Here is a 13,895-nt window from a genome sequence, read left to right as displayed (position 1 = left end):
TTCTGCCTTTCTGTCTCATTTGTGCTGCTGTCGTGGCAAAAAAGGGATGAAGGATCTGGCACTGTATTGTAATGCATAAACACAAAATGGCAAAATTAAGGTTGTATGTGATTTCTAACTTCTGCATTTCCGGACGTTTTAGTGCTTAGCCGTGTTTTGCTACCTTTACTCCATTGTGACATTTTGTTGTATGCAATCTCTATAACACTGGTGATGAAGATCAAGTGAGTGTGGCAGTAGGCTATTCTAAAGGTCGACATACTTATTCTTTCAGTTGTCATACTCATTCAGTGCATTGGATATTTGAGTCAATGCGAATTGTGGCTTTGATTCTTCTCTCACTTACACCACTTTTAATTCCATTGCATCAGTCCTGATTTATACCAGTAAAAGTGAGAAGAGGGAATAAGATCATTTGTCTTATTTCGGCAAAATATTAGGAACAGTTATAGTGAGCTTAGATATAAATACAGAAGAGTATACGTTATTCAGACAAAGTTTTAAAACCAAGACCAAGGGTTGAATGGGCCTGGAGGTTGAACTACCCTCACCCCATCAAGGGTGGTCCCCAAGAAAACTGAGGCACATTCATAGCATAGGGAAGCTTGCACTGCTGTCCCTAATGTGTGTTTTATGGATAGATAGAGAACTTCACTCTCCAGGTTTGTCAGTCCAGCACAGTGTTAGAGCCACCACTGGCTGGGTTTTGCACTTGGAAAGCTGTTTGTGAAGCTGGACATTAAAACTGTGCAGCATAGAAAAGACAGGGAACAGGTTAAAACAGAGAATATCCCAGGCCACAACCGTATGTTAATTGTATATGGTAAACTAATAGGTCTGGAAGTGAACAGAAACAAAGAGGAAGTTCACATGATTGACTTATCCTTCCTCTTTTTAAAATCCACAGGTGTCTGAAGAAGTACCGCTATTTTTGCTACCTCTTTGCTGTGGGAATGGATGGCCTCTGTTGTCTCTTCCTTCCCGTTCTCCAAAGTTTCCCCATGCTTGTGCCATTCTCATTTACCTTTGGGTATTTTGATGGAGCCTACGTTACAATGATCCCTGTCGTGACAGCAGATGTAGTGGGAACTGCTTCCTTATCATCAGCCCTAGGAGTAGTTTATTTTCTTCATGCACTCCCTTATCTAGTGAGTCCACCTGTTGCAGGTCAGTTCACAGATGACTCTACTGTCCTGTTCATACTGTTACTCCAGCTTTACCGTCTGACGAAAGCAGAATGATTTATTATTTATCTAGAGCTGGTCAGACATGGGAAGTAATTTTGTGCAGAAATTTTGTTCTATATATTTCATAGAAATTTCAAACACTGACGGAAAATGTCATTGAAAAATCAAGTTCTGGAAAATGTTGCCCATTTCTAACTTCTAGCCATCAAAATTACTCACTTTTGTGGAAAAACACATTAAAGGATGAAAATAAAACAGCCTAAAATCATAGAAATGTAGGGTTGGAAGGGACCTCCCGAAGTCATCTAGTCCAGCCCCCTGTGCTGAGGACCATATAAACCTAGATCATCCCTGACAGGTGTTTGACCAACCTGTTCTTAAAACCTCCAATCATGAGGATTATTCCACAGCCTCCCTTGGAAGCCTTTTCCAGTGCTTATCTATACATATAGTTAGAAATGTTTTCCTAATCTCTAACCTAAATCTCCCTTGCTGCAGATTAAGCCCATTACTTTTGGTCCTACCCTCAGTGGACATGGAGAGCAATTGATCACTGGCCTCTTTATAAAGGCCCTTAACATATTTGAGGACTGGTATCAGAACCACCCCCCCATCTTTTTTTTCCCTTCAAAACTAAACATGCCCAGTTTTTTTAACCTTTCCTCGCAGGTCTAATTTTTTAAAACTTTTATCATTTTTGTTGCTCACCTCTGGACTTACTCCAATTTCTCCACATCTTTCTTAAAGTGTGGCACCCGGCTGGACACAGTACTCCAGCTGAGGGCTTACCAGTGCTCAATAGAGCAGGACATTTAACTCCTATGTCTTACATACAACATTCCTGTTAATACACCCCAGGATCATATTAGCCTTTTTCACAAATGCAAAACATTGTTCACTCTTATTCAATTTGTCATCCACTGTAACCCTCAAATCCTTTTCCAGCAGTATTAGTGCCTACCTAGTTATTCCCTATTTTGTACCTGTGCCTTTGATTTTGCCTTCTTAAGTGTAGTACTTTGCACTTGTCTTTATTGAGTTTAATCTTGTTGAAATCAGACCAATTCTCCAATTTATTAAAGTAGTTTCAAATTCTAGTCCTGTCCTTGATTGCAGCTCCTTCCAGCTTGGTGTCATCTGCAAATTTTATAAGCATACTCTCCACTGTATTATCCATGTCATTAATGAAAATATTTAATAGTATTGGACACAGGACAAGGACCCCACTAGTTTGACAAGAACCATTTATAACTACTCTTTGATTACTGTCTTTCAACCAGTTTTGCACCCACTTTATAGTAATTTAATCTAGACCACATATCCCTAGTGTGCTTATGAGAATGTCATGTGGGACTATGTCAAAAGCCGTGCTAAAATCAACATATATCACACCTACAGCTTCCCCCCATCCACTAGGCCATTAGCCCCGTCAAAGAAGGAAATTAGATTGATTTGGCATGATTTATTCTTGACAAATTCATGTTGGCTATTCCTTATAATCCTGTTATCTCCTAGGTGCTTCCAAATTGATTGTTTTATAATTTGTTCTAGTGTATTTCTGGGTACCTATAATTCCCAGGTCCTCTTTGTTCCCCTTTTTAAAAGATAGGTACTATGTTTGCGCTTCTCCAGTCTTCTGTGACCTCACCCATCCTCCATGAGTTCTCAAAGGTAATTGCTAATAGTTCTGAGGTTGTTTCAGATGGTTCCTTAAGTACCCTAGGATGAATTTCATCAGGCCCTGCTAACTTGAATATATCTAATTTATCTAGATTCATAGATTCCAAGGCCAGAAGGGATCATTATAATTATCTAGTCTGACTTCCTGTATAACACAAACCATAGAATTTCCCCAAAATAATTCCTAGACCATATCTTTTAGAAAAAACATCCAATCTTGATTTTAAAATTGCCAGTGGTGGAGAATCTGCCACAACACTTAATAAATTGTTCCAATGATTAATTACCCTTACCATAAAAAAATTATTTCCTGTCTGATTATGTCTAATGTCAGCTTCCAGCCATTGGATCTTGTTATATTTTTTTCTCTTGGATTGAAGAACCCATTATCAAAGTTTTTTTCCATGTGTAAGTACTTGTAAACTGAAAAGGAGTACTAGTGGCACCTTAGAGACTAACCAATTTATTTGAGCATAAGCTTTCGTGAGCTACAGCTCACTTCATCGGATGCATTCTGATGAAGTGAGCTGTAGCTCACGAAAGCTTATGCTCAAATAAATTGGTTAGTCTCTAAGGTGCCACTAGTACTCCTTTTCTTTTTGCGAATACAGACTAACACGGCTGCTACTCTGATACTTGTAAACTGTAATCAAGTCAACCCTTAACCTTCTCTTTGTTAAACTAAATAGATAGAGCTTCTTGAATCTGTCTCTATAAAGCAAGTTTTCTAATCTGTTAATCGTTCTCATGGCTCTTCTCTGATCCCTCTCCAATTTATCAATATCTTTCTTGAATTGTGGACACCAGAATTGGACACAATATTTCAGCTGTGGTCACACCAGTGCCAAATACAGAGGTAAAAAAACCTCTTCACTACTACTCGAGATTCGTCTGTTTCTGCATCCAAGAATTACATTAGCTCTTTTGGTTACAACGTCACTCAGGGAGTTCGTGTTCAGCTGATTATCTACCATGAGCCCTAATTTTTTTTCAGAGTCACAGTTTCCCAGGATAGACTCCCCCATCGTGTAAGTATGGCCTAACTTCTTTGTTCCTAGATGTATTCGTTTACATTTAGCCAAATTTAAATCTAAATCTTCTTTAACCTGATCTTTTCCTGTTTTGCTTTGTGTTCCTTCCACCTGTTTGTTAATATTTATTGTGGTAAGTATCTGGTCACAGTTTGCCTTTTTATTGAAGATTGAAGCAAGATAGGCATTAAACATATCAGCCTTCTTGAAGTCATCTATTATTAGCTCACCTTCCCCATTAAGTAGAGAACCTACACTTTCATTCATCTTTTTCTTGTTCCTAATATATTATAGAACCTCTTTCTATTGCCTTTTATGTCCCTCGCTAGATGTAACTCATTTTGTGCCTTAGCTTTTCTGATATAGTCCCTATATGCCTTTGCTATTCTTTTGTATCCCTCCTTAGCAAGTTGTCTATGTTTCCACTTTTAGTAGGATACCTAGTTGATATTCAGGTCACTGAAGAGCTCCTGTTAGAACCATATTGGCCTCTTGCTGTCTTTCCTTTGCATTGGGATAGTTAGCTATTGTGCCTTTAATATTAATTCTTTGAGAAACTGCCAGATTTCCTGAACTCCTTTTCTTCTTAGATTTTCTTCCCATGGGACCTTACCTATCAGTTCTCTGAGTTTGTTAAAGTCTGCTTTTGTGAAGTCCATTGTCCTTATTCTGCTGCTCTCCCTCCTTCCTTTCCTTAGAATCATGTAATCCATCATTTCATGATCACATTCACCCAAATGGCATGAAGAGCCACAGACAATCCTGATATGAATCCTGGGGAGGTCAGGGCATCCATGCAGGGTGCATCCCCTTCTCAGCCCTGGCAACATAGCCCTCTATACATGCCAGCTGATTTGGGCTTGTGGGGCTCAGACTAAGGGACTATTTAATTGCTCTGTAGATGTTTAGACTCAGGCTGCAGCCCAAGCTCCGGGATCCTCCCACCATACAGATGCCCATGACAAATTTTGGTGAGAAAAGAAAACACTTGGAGCAGATGAGAGCATATGGCCCATATTAAAAACAAAAGTCCTCCTCCAATATTGGTAAGGAGGTAACAAAGCCAGAAGAGAATAGGGGAGATTAGTAGTTAACATGGGCGGTGGGTGAGCCATGGGTTCAGGGAGGCTAGCCGCTGGCCCAGCCCACCCGTTCTGTCTGAGACCCCACCTGTCCTACCCCTGCCGAAGCCCAGAACCTCCCCTGCAAGCCCCGGCTGCCTGAGCGCCTCCAGCTCCAGAGCGCTGGGTGGGTAGCATGTGCTCCCCCTCTGCCCAGAGCACTGACAAGCACCCCCAGCCCTGGAGCGCCGGGCAGTGCAGCCCCAGAGCTGGGGGTCCCCCCAAGCTGGGTGGCCCCAGCCACCCCCGAATCCTGGCCACAGGTTGGCTGCCCTAGCCACAGCCAGCTTCCTGGAAGAGGAGCAGCCTGCCTGGGCTAGGGCCAACTAGCGGCAAGCAGAAGGGGGCCTGAGGGAGGACATGGGCGGGGCTGTTTGGGGAGGCATAGTCTTCCCCAGCCTATGGTATGTACCGCCCATGGTAGTTAAGAGCAAACACCTTAGTATGACTTTGCTTTTCAGTTTGTGTATTTTTATAACATTTTCAAATATTATTAACAGTCCCAATGTGTTCTTCCCTTGTGACTGATCAAAGTAAACTCTCTCTGATGTTTTCATTGTGTTGGTGAGGAAACGATCCCTGTGGATTAGTTGTTTTCTAAATTCTATGTAAAATTCATGTGGGCCTTAGCACTAAGTGATGGAAAAGAGAAAGGAAAATAAACAAATAGCATTTGAGTCTACTTGAGCCCTGAGCAGAGGGCCAATGCATGACCTACACACCACTTGGGTCCCACTTAAGCCCTATTTTGATGGAGTCAATTCTGCACACTAAAAACAAACTGAAATTCAGGGGCATACAATGATATAATGCAGCACATTGTTATTTAATTGTTTCATGTAGTTCAGCAATATAAAAAGTGCAAAAATGTATCTTTTGCTGTGAAATTAAATAACCCTTGAGTTTTAATCAAAGGATGTTCTTTTATAACTTTAGGATCCAGAGAGCTTTACCCATCCATTTCAGAAATGTGTCATGGATTAGGCAGTGGGGTTTACTGTTGAATTTCTTTAGTGTGGGCTGGCAATAGTCTATTCAATTCTATTCAGGTTCTTAAGTAGCCATCATCATCACCATGATATCTGAACCCCATGATTCTTGCCAGTTTAGTTTAAATTTCTGGCTTGAAAAATGAAGTAGTGATTAGGACAATGCTGTTCTGATCATTCCACAGAAGGGATTTATATCCATTTTGAGTGATGTGGGAAGATCAGCGATTCATATCACCTTTCTTGAATAGCCATAATACAGTCTTCGTACATAGTACAGCATGTGTCTTTCAGTTTGTATTTGCTGTTTACTCCAAGTTCAAACTCACCTCTGCTTTTGATGCTTTTTAATTTGATTTGTCACAGCAAAAATATTAATTGAACATTTCAAGTGATACACAAATGCAGGCAAAGTTTCTGGGTAGGGAACTCATGCACAGAATAGCATTTACTCCCATGATGGCTCTGAGCGCATTTGCCGACTGTCAGCTAAATCAATGCTTTTAGAGGATGTTTGTATAGGATTGTAGGGGAAACTACAGTGTCCTTTTGTGATGGGGTTATGTTCTGAACAAAAGCTTCTAAAAACTTGAGCTAAGTGTGATGAGATCATTATGCAAGATATTTGTTTTCTTTCCCTGGAGGCAAAATGTATTTTAACTGATGTGTCAGCTATATATGCCTGTCACTTAGTCACTGGTGTATGTGATAGAATTGCAGTACGAATGCTGTACTGTACAAGGAGTTTGTAAAGTATTAAATACCTTAACAATTATTTGTTTTCCAATAGGTTGGCTGGTGGATACAACCGGCAGCTACACTGCATCATTCATTCTGTGTGGATTTTCCATGATATTCAGTTCAATGTTACTGTGCTTTGCTAGACTAGCAAAGAAAATCAAAAGGACACAGCTGAGGTCTTTTACCAGAGATACTGACACAAAACAGCAGATCTGGACAAATGGAGCAACAGCTTATTCTGTGTCTGGAGATTTAGACCAAAAGGATGTAGAAATATTGGCCACTGAGGCAAATAGATGACAAGTGCCATCAAGCTTTGGTATGCAGCACAGTCATGGCTAAAAGAGATGTGACTGCACATGCTACACTCTTGAAGATATATTTTCCCAATACAATGAAAGAAACAAGACATCTTTCAACTAGATTTTTCTCTCATATTTTATTAGGGTAAAAACTGTGGTTTATACAGCTCTAAAGCAAAGTTAGATACAAATGAGGAAAGTTCTTCAGTTAACATATGCAGGATATTTTCTGAGTCAGTAATGCTGGCTCCAGAGATAACAGGATGAATCAACTGAGGTAATTGATCATAATCAGTGGGGGAAGGGATAGCTCAGTGGGTTGAGCATTGGCCTGCTAAACCCAGGGTTGTGAGTTCAATCCTTGAGGCGGCCATTTAGGGATCTGGAGCAAAAACTGGGGATTGGTCCTGCTTTGAGCAGGGGTTTGGACTAGATGACCTCCTGAGGTCCCTTCCAACCCTGTTATTCTATGATTCTATGGATTTACATGACCATCACAAAGCAAAATGGAACTTAGGTTGAAAACTGTTTTAAAAACAGGGCTGATGAAATAAGCTTTTCAAATGATGCACTCTGTTTTGTTTATCAGTGGACTGTCCAGCAAAAAAATGTTCCAAACTTATTGGCCATTGCCAAATGTTTGAAAGTCACTGTCACTGAAAATGCCAATGTCATTGTTAAGGAATTCTGTGGGAGAGTTGTGTTTTAGACTATATAGAACATTATTTCAAAGTATCTCTGAAGCAGCTTTAATTTTACAGTGTGCCTCTAAATTTTGAACATAACTAGAATTCAGCTTTATGAGAAATACGATTCTTACAGCTCTGTTCCCAAACCTGCTACAAGATGTTTGCTCTCTCCCACTTCAAAGGTTCCTGGAAACTGGATTTCTAGGGGATAGAGTTCCAGTTCAGGTATTATTCCTTGTTGCTGATCCCTTTTGTGAGCAGATGGGAAGGGAGTCTGTGACTGCCATCCCAGCTGGGCTCTGGAGCCCAGTGTGTTTGGTTTGTCCTTCCAGGGTTTTTATGCATGGTACCAGGCATACTGAAATGTAAAGCAGCCAAAGCAAATTCTCATTGCCTGAAATCCAAACCAGACCCAACCCAGAGAGGTCCTTCTCCTCTCTAGAACTCCAGGGGCCAGATCCTCAGTGGATGTGAATCCGTGATTTACAACAGATGAGGATCTGGCCCTAGTTATTTTTGGCTTGTTTGTGCCAGAAGACAACTGCTGACATTTACTGCTGATTCAGACTCATTGTGTTGGAAAAAACCAATACAATTGGGTGCTTCAGAAAAGCTATGGAATAAATGTAGCTTGTGGGGTACATTATTGATACATTCATCTATTAGATAATGGTACACGTCTACATTTCCAAAATGTAACAGACAGGTGACATCTAAACTCTGAAATGAAGGTTGTTTCTATGTTTTGATACTGTATAAGGTTGTGTTCTGTTTGTTCTCAAATTGATTAGCTCTCAAAGAATTTTCATTACCACTGAACTAGTATTTTTCTTTGTCATCTACAATGTATTCAGGAAAAAGAAAAGGAGGACTTGTGGCACCTTAGAGACTAATACATTTATTTGAGCATAATAATAATAATGTTAGTCTCTAAGGTGCCACAAGTCCTCCTTTTCTTTTTGTGGATACAGACTAACACGGCTGCTACTCTGAAACCTGTCAATGTGTTCAGCAGTTGCTCATGATTTCCTAGTCCTGTAAATGTGAGAAGGGAAAGTGACAGTGATCACAGTCTATAAAGCTGTTTGAGATCATCAGGAGCTGACGGTACATACTTTAGGGGCATAAAACTATATATTTTTTAATATTTTTATAAATAGAACATGAGTTGACTAGATTTATTTGTCATGCATATTTCAGTATAAAATATTGAGGCATAATTTAACCTCACTGTTAGTGTTCTGAGAAGGTATTTATTATGGGTACCATGTTACATAAAGCTAAAGAGCCTGATTCTGCAGTCCAATTTAGCTGCACAGAGCATAGGTAAGGGAGTTGTATGCAAAGGTAGCTTAAAAGTAACCTTTGCACTTCACTGATACTACAGCAGCTCTGTGAAAGGGCTGGTACCCCAGGCACGGGCTGCAAAAGGCCCAGGGCTGAAGACACTGCCAGACATCCACATATAGCATAAGGGTGTCCCAACCACATCCCCTTTCTCCTTGCTGCTCTGATAATACAGAGGGAGAATGTAGTTTGCTGACTCTATGCCACTTGAGGATCACTCTTTCAAAGGTGACCCTCTATGGGCCAGTTATGCCAGTAGTGCAATGCATAGTGGTCATACCACGCCGGTGAATCTGGCCCATGGCTTTAACATGATCCTTTTCTCTTTAGAAGCCTGTAGTTTTGTACTCTTTCAGTTCTTTGCAGTTTATTTAGTAGTGTATTATAATTGCTGCAGAGGAGCTAGAAAGGCTACTAAAAAGTGTAAACCCCCCCCCCGCCCCCGCTAAAATGGGTATTAAATGGAGGAAATCACACCTGGAATTCTGGTTTAAAATCAATGGAATATTGCCCAACAATAAATTTCAGGCAGGATTCAGGTTGTAAGTATGGTACAGCAGACATATCTTAAGCAAAAAGAGACATTTTTGAATAAGAATGGCCATACTGGGTCAACCAAAGGTCCATCTTGCTCAGTATCCTGTCTTCTGACTGTGGCCAATGCCGGAATGAACAAAACAGGGCATTATTACTGAATGATCCATCCCCTGTTGTCCACTCCCAGTTTCTGGAAGTTTAGAGACATCTGCAGCATAGAGTTGCATTCCTGACCATCTTGGCTAATTCTTTTTTAATTGAGTTATAGTTTTTGCCTTCACAACATCCTCTGGGTACTGTGCATTGTGAAGTACTTCCTTTGTTTTGTTTAAACCTGATGCCTATTAATTTCATCAGGTGATCCCTAGTTCTTATGTTAAAAGGTAAATAACACTTCCTAATTCTCTGTCTCCATACCATTTGTAATTGTATAGACCTCTATCATATCCCCCCTTCATTGTCTGTTTTCTAAGCTGAACAGTCTCAGTCTTTATAATCTCTTTTCATACAGAAGCTGTTTCATACCGCTAATAATTTTTGTTGCCCTTCTCTGTAAGTGAAGAAACAGATTGACAGAGCCAGAAGAGTACCCAGAAGTCACCTACTACAGGACAGGCCCAACAAAGAAAATAACAGAACGCCACTAGCCGTCACCTTCAGCCCACAACTAAAACCTCTCCAACGCATTATCAAGGATCTACAACCTATCCTGAAGGACGACCCATCACTCTCACAAATCTTGGAAGACAGGCCAGTCCTTGCTTACAGACAGCCCCCCAACCTGAAGCAAATACTCACCAGCAACCACACACCACACAACAGAACCACTAACCCAGGAACATATCCCTGCAACAAAGCCCATTGCCAACTGTGTCCACATACCTATTCAGGGGACAACATCATAGGGCCTAATCACATCAGCCACACTATCAGAAGCTCTTTCACCTGCACATCTACCAATGTGATATATGCCATCATGTGCCAGCAATGCCCCTCTGCCATGTACATTGGTCAGACTGGACAGTCTCTGCATAAAAGAATAAATGGACACAAATCAGACGTCAAGAATTTATAACATTCAAAAACCAGTCAGAGAACACTTCAATCTCTTTGGTCACTCGATTACAGACCTAAAAGTTGCAATTCTTCAACAAAAAAAATTCAAAAACAGACTCCAATGAGAGACTGCTGAATTGGAGTTAATTTGCAAACTGGATACAGTTAACTTAGGCTTGAATAGAAACTGAGAGTGGATGGGTCATTACACAAAGTAAAACTATTTCCCCATGTTTATTTCTCCCCCCCACCCCCCACTGTTCCTCAGACGTTCTTGTTAACTGCTGGAAATGGCCCACCTTGATTATCACTACAAAAGGTTCCCCTCCCCCCGCTCACCTGCTGGTAATAGCTCACCTTAAGTGATCACTCTCGTTACAGTGTGTATGGTAACACCCATTGTTTCATGTTCTTTGTGTATATAAATCTTCCCACTGTATTTTCTACTGAATGCATCCGATGAAGTGAACTGTAGCTCACGAAAGCTTCTGCTCAAATAAATTGGTTAGTCTCTAAGGTGCCACAAGTACTCCTTTTCTTTTTGCGAATACAGACTAACACGGCTGTTACTCTGAAACCTGTACCTTTTCCATATCTAATATTGTTTTTGAGACAGGGCAACAGAACAGCACACAGTATTCAAGGTGTATACCTTGAATACCATGGTTTTATATAGTGGTATTATAATATTTTCTTTTATAATCTATCCTTTTCCTATTGGTTCCTTACATTCTGTCGCCTTTTTTGACTGCTGCTGCACATTGATGGGATGTTTTCAGAGAACTATGCTGTCATTCAAAACACCTATACATCAAAGAGTTTGGAAAATCTCAGATAAGATTCTAACTCCTGTCTTCACTCTGTCCCCTTCCGTTTGCCCATATTCTGCTTACTGGAGAGACTCCCAGAAGCTGCCATAAAAAAGAAACATAATGCATTGTTGTTGTGTGTGTAAATTGTGCTAGGAAAATAAGTTTGTTGCTGGATGATCTAATCCACAGTCCTTCTTTCAGACTCTGTTGGGCTGCCCTTTCGGGCAATCCAAATAGGACTACTCACATGAGTAAGAACTACTTGCCTGAGTAAGGCTTTGCAAGATCAGGCTCCACTTTTGTATTTTAAGGAAAAAATAAAAGGCATTTGCAGCCACACTTGTTGATTAATTTTGTTTTGTTTGTACATTTGGGGATGTAAATATGGAGGTAAAAAATATGATGGTAGACTGTTAAAATGGCAGTGTGTTCAGGGACTCTAAAATTGGCTGTAGAATACATTGCTATCAACACACTTACCCTGAAATGCTGAATAAAAGTTTGACTCTATAACTATTTATGACCAAAATAGGTCATATATTCAACATCTTGGGAAAATGTATTGATAGGAATGAATAGGAATATTTATTGCATTATAGATCTTCAGTATTTCATGATAGTAAGTGAAACTTTTCAAAGACATTTACGTTGAAAAAAGTGCAGTAATGATTACACTCCCTCACAAGATTAAAATACAGCACAGTCAAAATATCAGTGCTTTGTTTATGTATTGTTAAATTGAAATATATATGTTTATAAATTGTGTGCATCTTGTTTACCAGCATCTTGGCAGATAGTGAATGTAGCATGTGTTGGTACTGTTACACCAGAGACTAAATAAAAACACATATTGCTCACAAGAAGTCAGCTTTTATTCAACTTATCTTCTAGTGTCTGATTCTGCTCCTGTTTAAGACAAAGGGGAAAATCCCAGTTATGAGAATGATATTTAAATAGCACTGTGCAAACACATAGCAAGAAACAGTCCCCCTTCTGAAGAGTTTATGGAGACATAGAAAGGTGAAGTGACTGCCAGTAGCAGAGCCAGGAATAGAACCCTGGTCTCTTAGGTATTATTCCAAGATTCTATCCAAAAACTGGGGTATAATGTTGTCCCTGAACAACTCCTTCTTCTGCATTGGAGAAGATTGAAATCTCTTGATTACTATATCCACAAGACTTTGTAAATGGCAGATAATATATACTTATTTAGTTAAGTAATAATAAATGGAACTGCTCACCAAGTAAGGTACCATTCAATGTGAGTAAGAGTGGCAGATTCTGGTCCTTAATCAGTTGAAAGATGTTGCTATATTTGCAGTCCTTTCATGTGTTAATTTTGTATTTTCTTTTGTTTTGTGCAGGTGCAACTTGTAGACAAAAATGCATGTTTGTGTATGGCAGCTTTTTATAGCATAAATATTGGCACCTTATACATGCCCAGAGAATGCAATGTAAATCTTGATGGAATAATAACTAGATGGGTTGATCTCTAAGAACACAACTTTTTAGGAGACTGGTTCATGAGGTTAGCTTGCATAACTAAATGTGTGCTTAGGAACAATTCCTATGTTCGGTAAAGCAGTATTTAATAAAATTAAAGGCCCAGTCCAGTACCCTGTTGTTCACAGGAAGAGTCCTTACTCATGCAAGTAATTCCACTGTCTTCAAGGAAGCCTTTTGTATGAGTAAAAAGTGTTCAGGAATGGTAACTAACTTTGAAAATTTGAATTAAAATTAAGCTTGCTTTTACAATCACCATTGTGTGTGTGTGTGTGTGTGCTGTTAATTCACCATATGTAGAAGATTTTGTGGTTCTTTCTCACATGCAGAGCTAAACAGTAATTGTCAAGTAGTGTAGGCATGAAATGGAGGCGATATAAGATATTGACCCTATTCCTGTTCTCTGCGCCAAATTGGAATGGCTACATTGCTCTCATCCCCAACTGCAGCTTCCCCCCATGCTTGGCCTCCCAACCACATCCCTACCCTTGTAACTTGCTCCCACTACTCATAGTCCAAGCAAGCTCCCTGCCATTCTTTAAATCTCTCCTGAAAATATGCCTCTTTCATTAATCTTTTCAATGTAATTCTCCCTGAAGACATCCCATCAAACTGACTTCTGGCACTTTAGACATGTCTGAAGTGTTTGTCTGCATCTGAAACAGGCTGCAAGCTCCTTAAGAAGAGACCCAGGAGAAGACCCTCAACTGGTACAAATCAGCGTAGCTCCATTGACTTCAATACCACAGGCCAGCAGAGGATCTGGATGCTTGATTGTTCAGAGATGACCACACTAGGAGTGCTTTATAAATAATTATACTTTCAGCTGGTTGGAAGAGGAGAGGAGAGGGGGGAACCACAACCAAAAATGTCCATGTTGTTTCCATTCAGTGGGGTTTG

The 13,895-nt window shown here is 40.0% G+C and overlaps 1 protein-coding gene across 1 annotated transcript in view; it reads left to right on the top strand.

Annotated features, from left to right (window-relative positions):
- The window catches only part of SLC16A12 (solute carrier family 16 member 12), a 59,759-nt gene extending 46,509 nt beyond the window's left edge, over nt 1–13,250 (top strand). The window contains 2 exon segments of the mRNA XM_084634847.1: nt 908–1,167; nt 6,799–13,250. Of these exon segments, the coding sequence (XP_084490973.1) occupies nt 908–1,167; nt 6,799–7,049 (511 nt within the window). The 3' untranslated portion in view covers nt 7,050–13,250.
- Nucleotides 13,251–13,895: the final 645 nt, after the last annotated feature.

This window comes from Lepidochelys olivacea (genome assembly GCF_965140295.1).
Source record: "Lepidochelys olivacea isolate rLepOli2 genome assembly, chromosome: 7".
NCBI classification, from domain to species: Eukaryota; Metazoa; Chordata; order Testudines; family Cheloniidae; genus Lepidochelys; species Lepidochelys olivacea.
The sequence above is the reverse complement of the archived record's forward strand: the minus strand, read 5'-3'. Positions and strand labels throughout refer to the sequence as shown.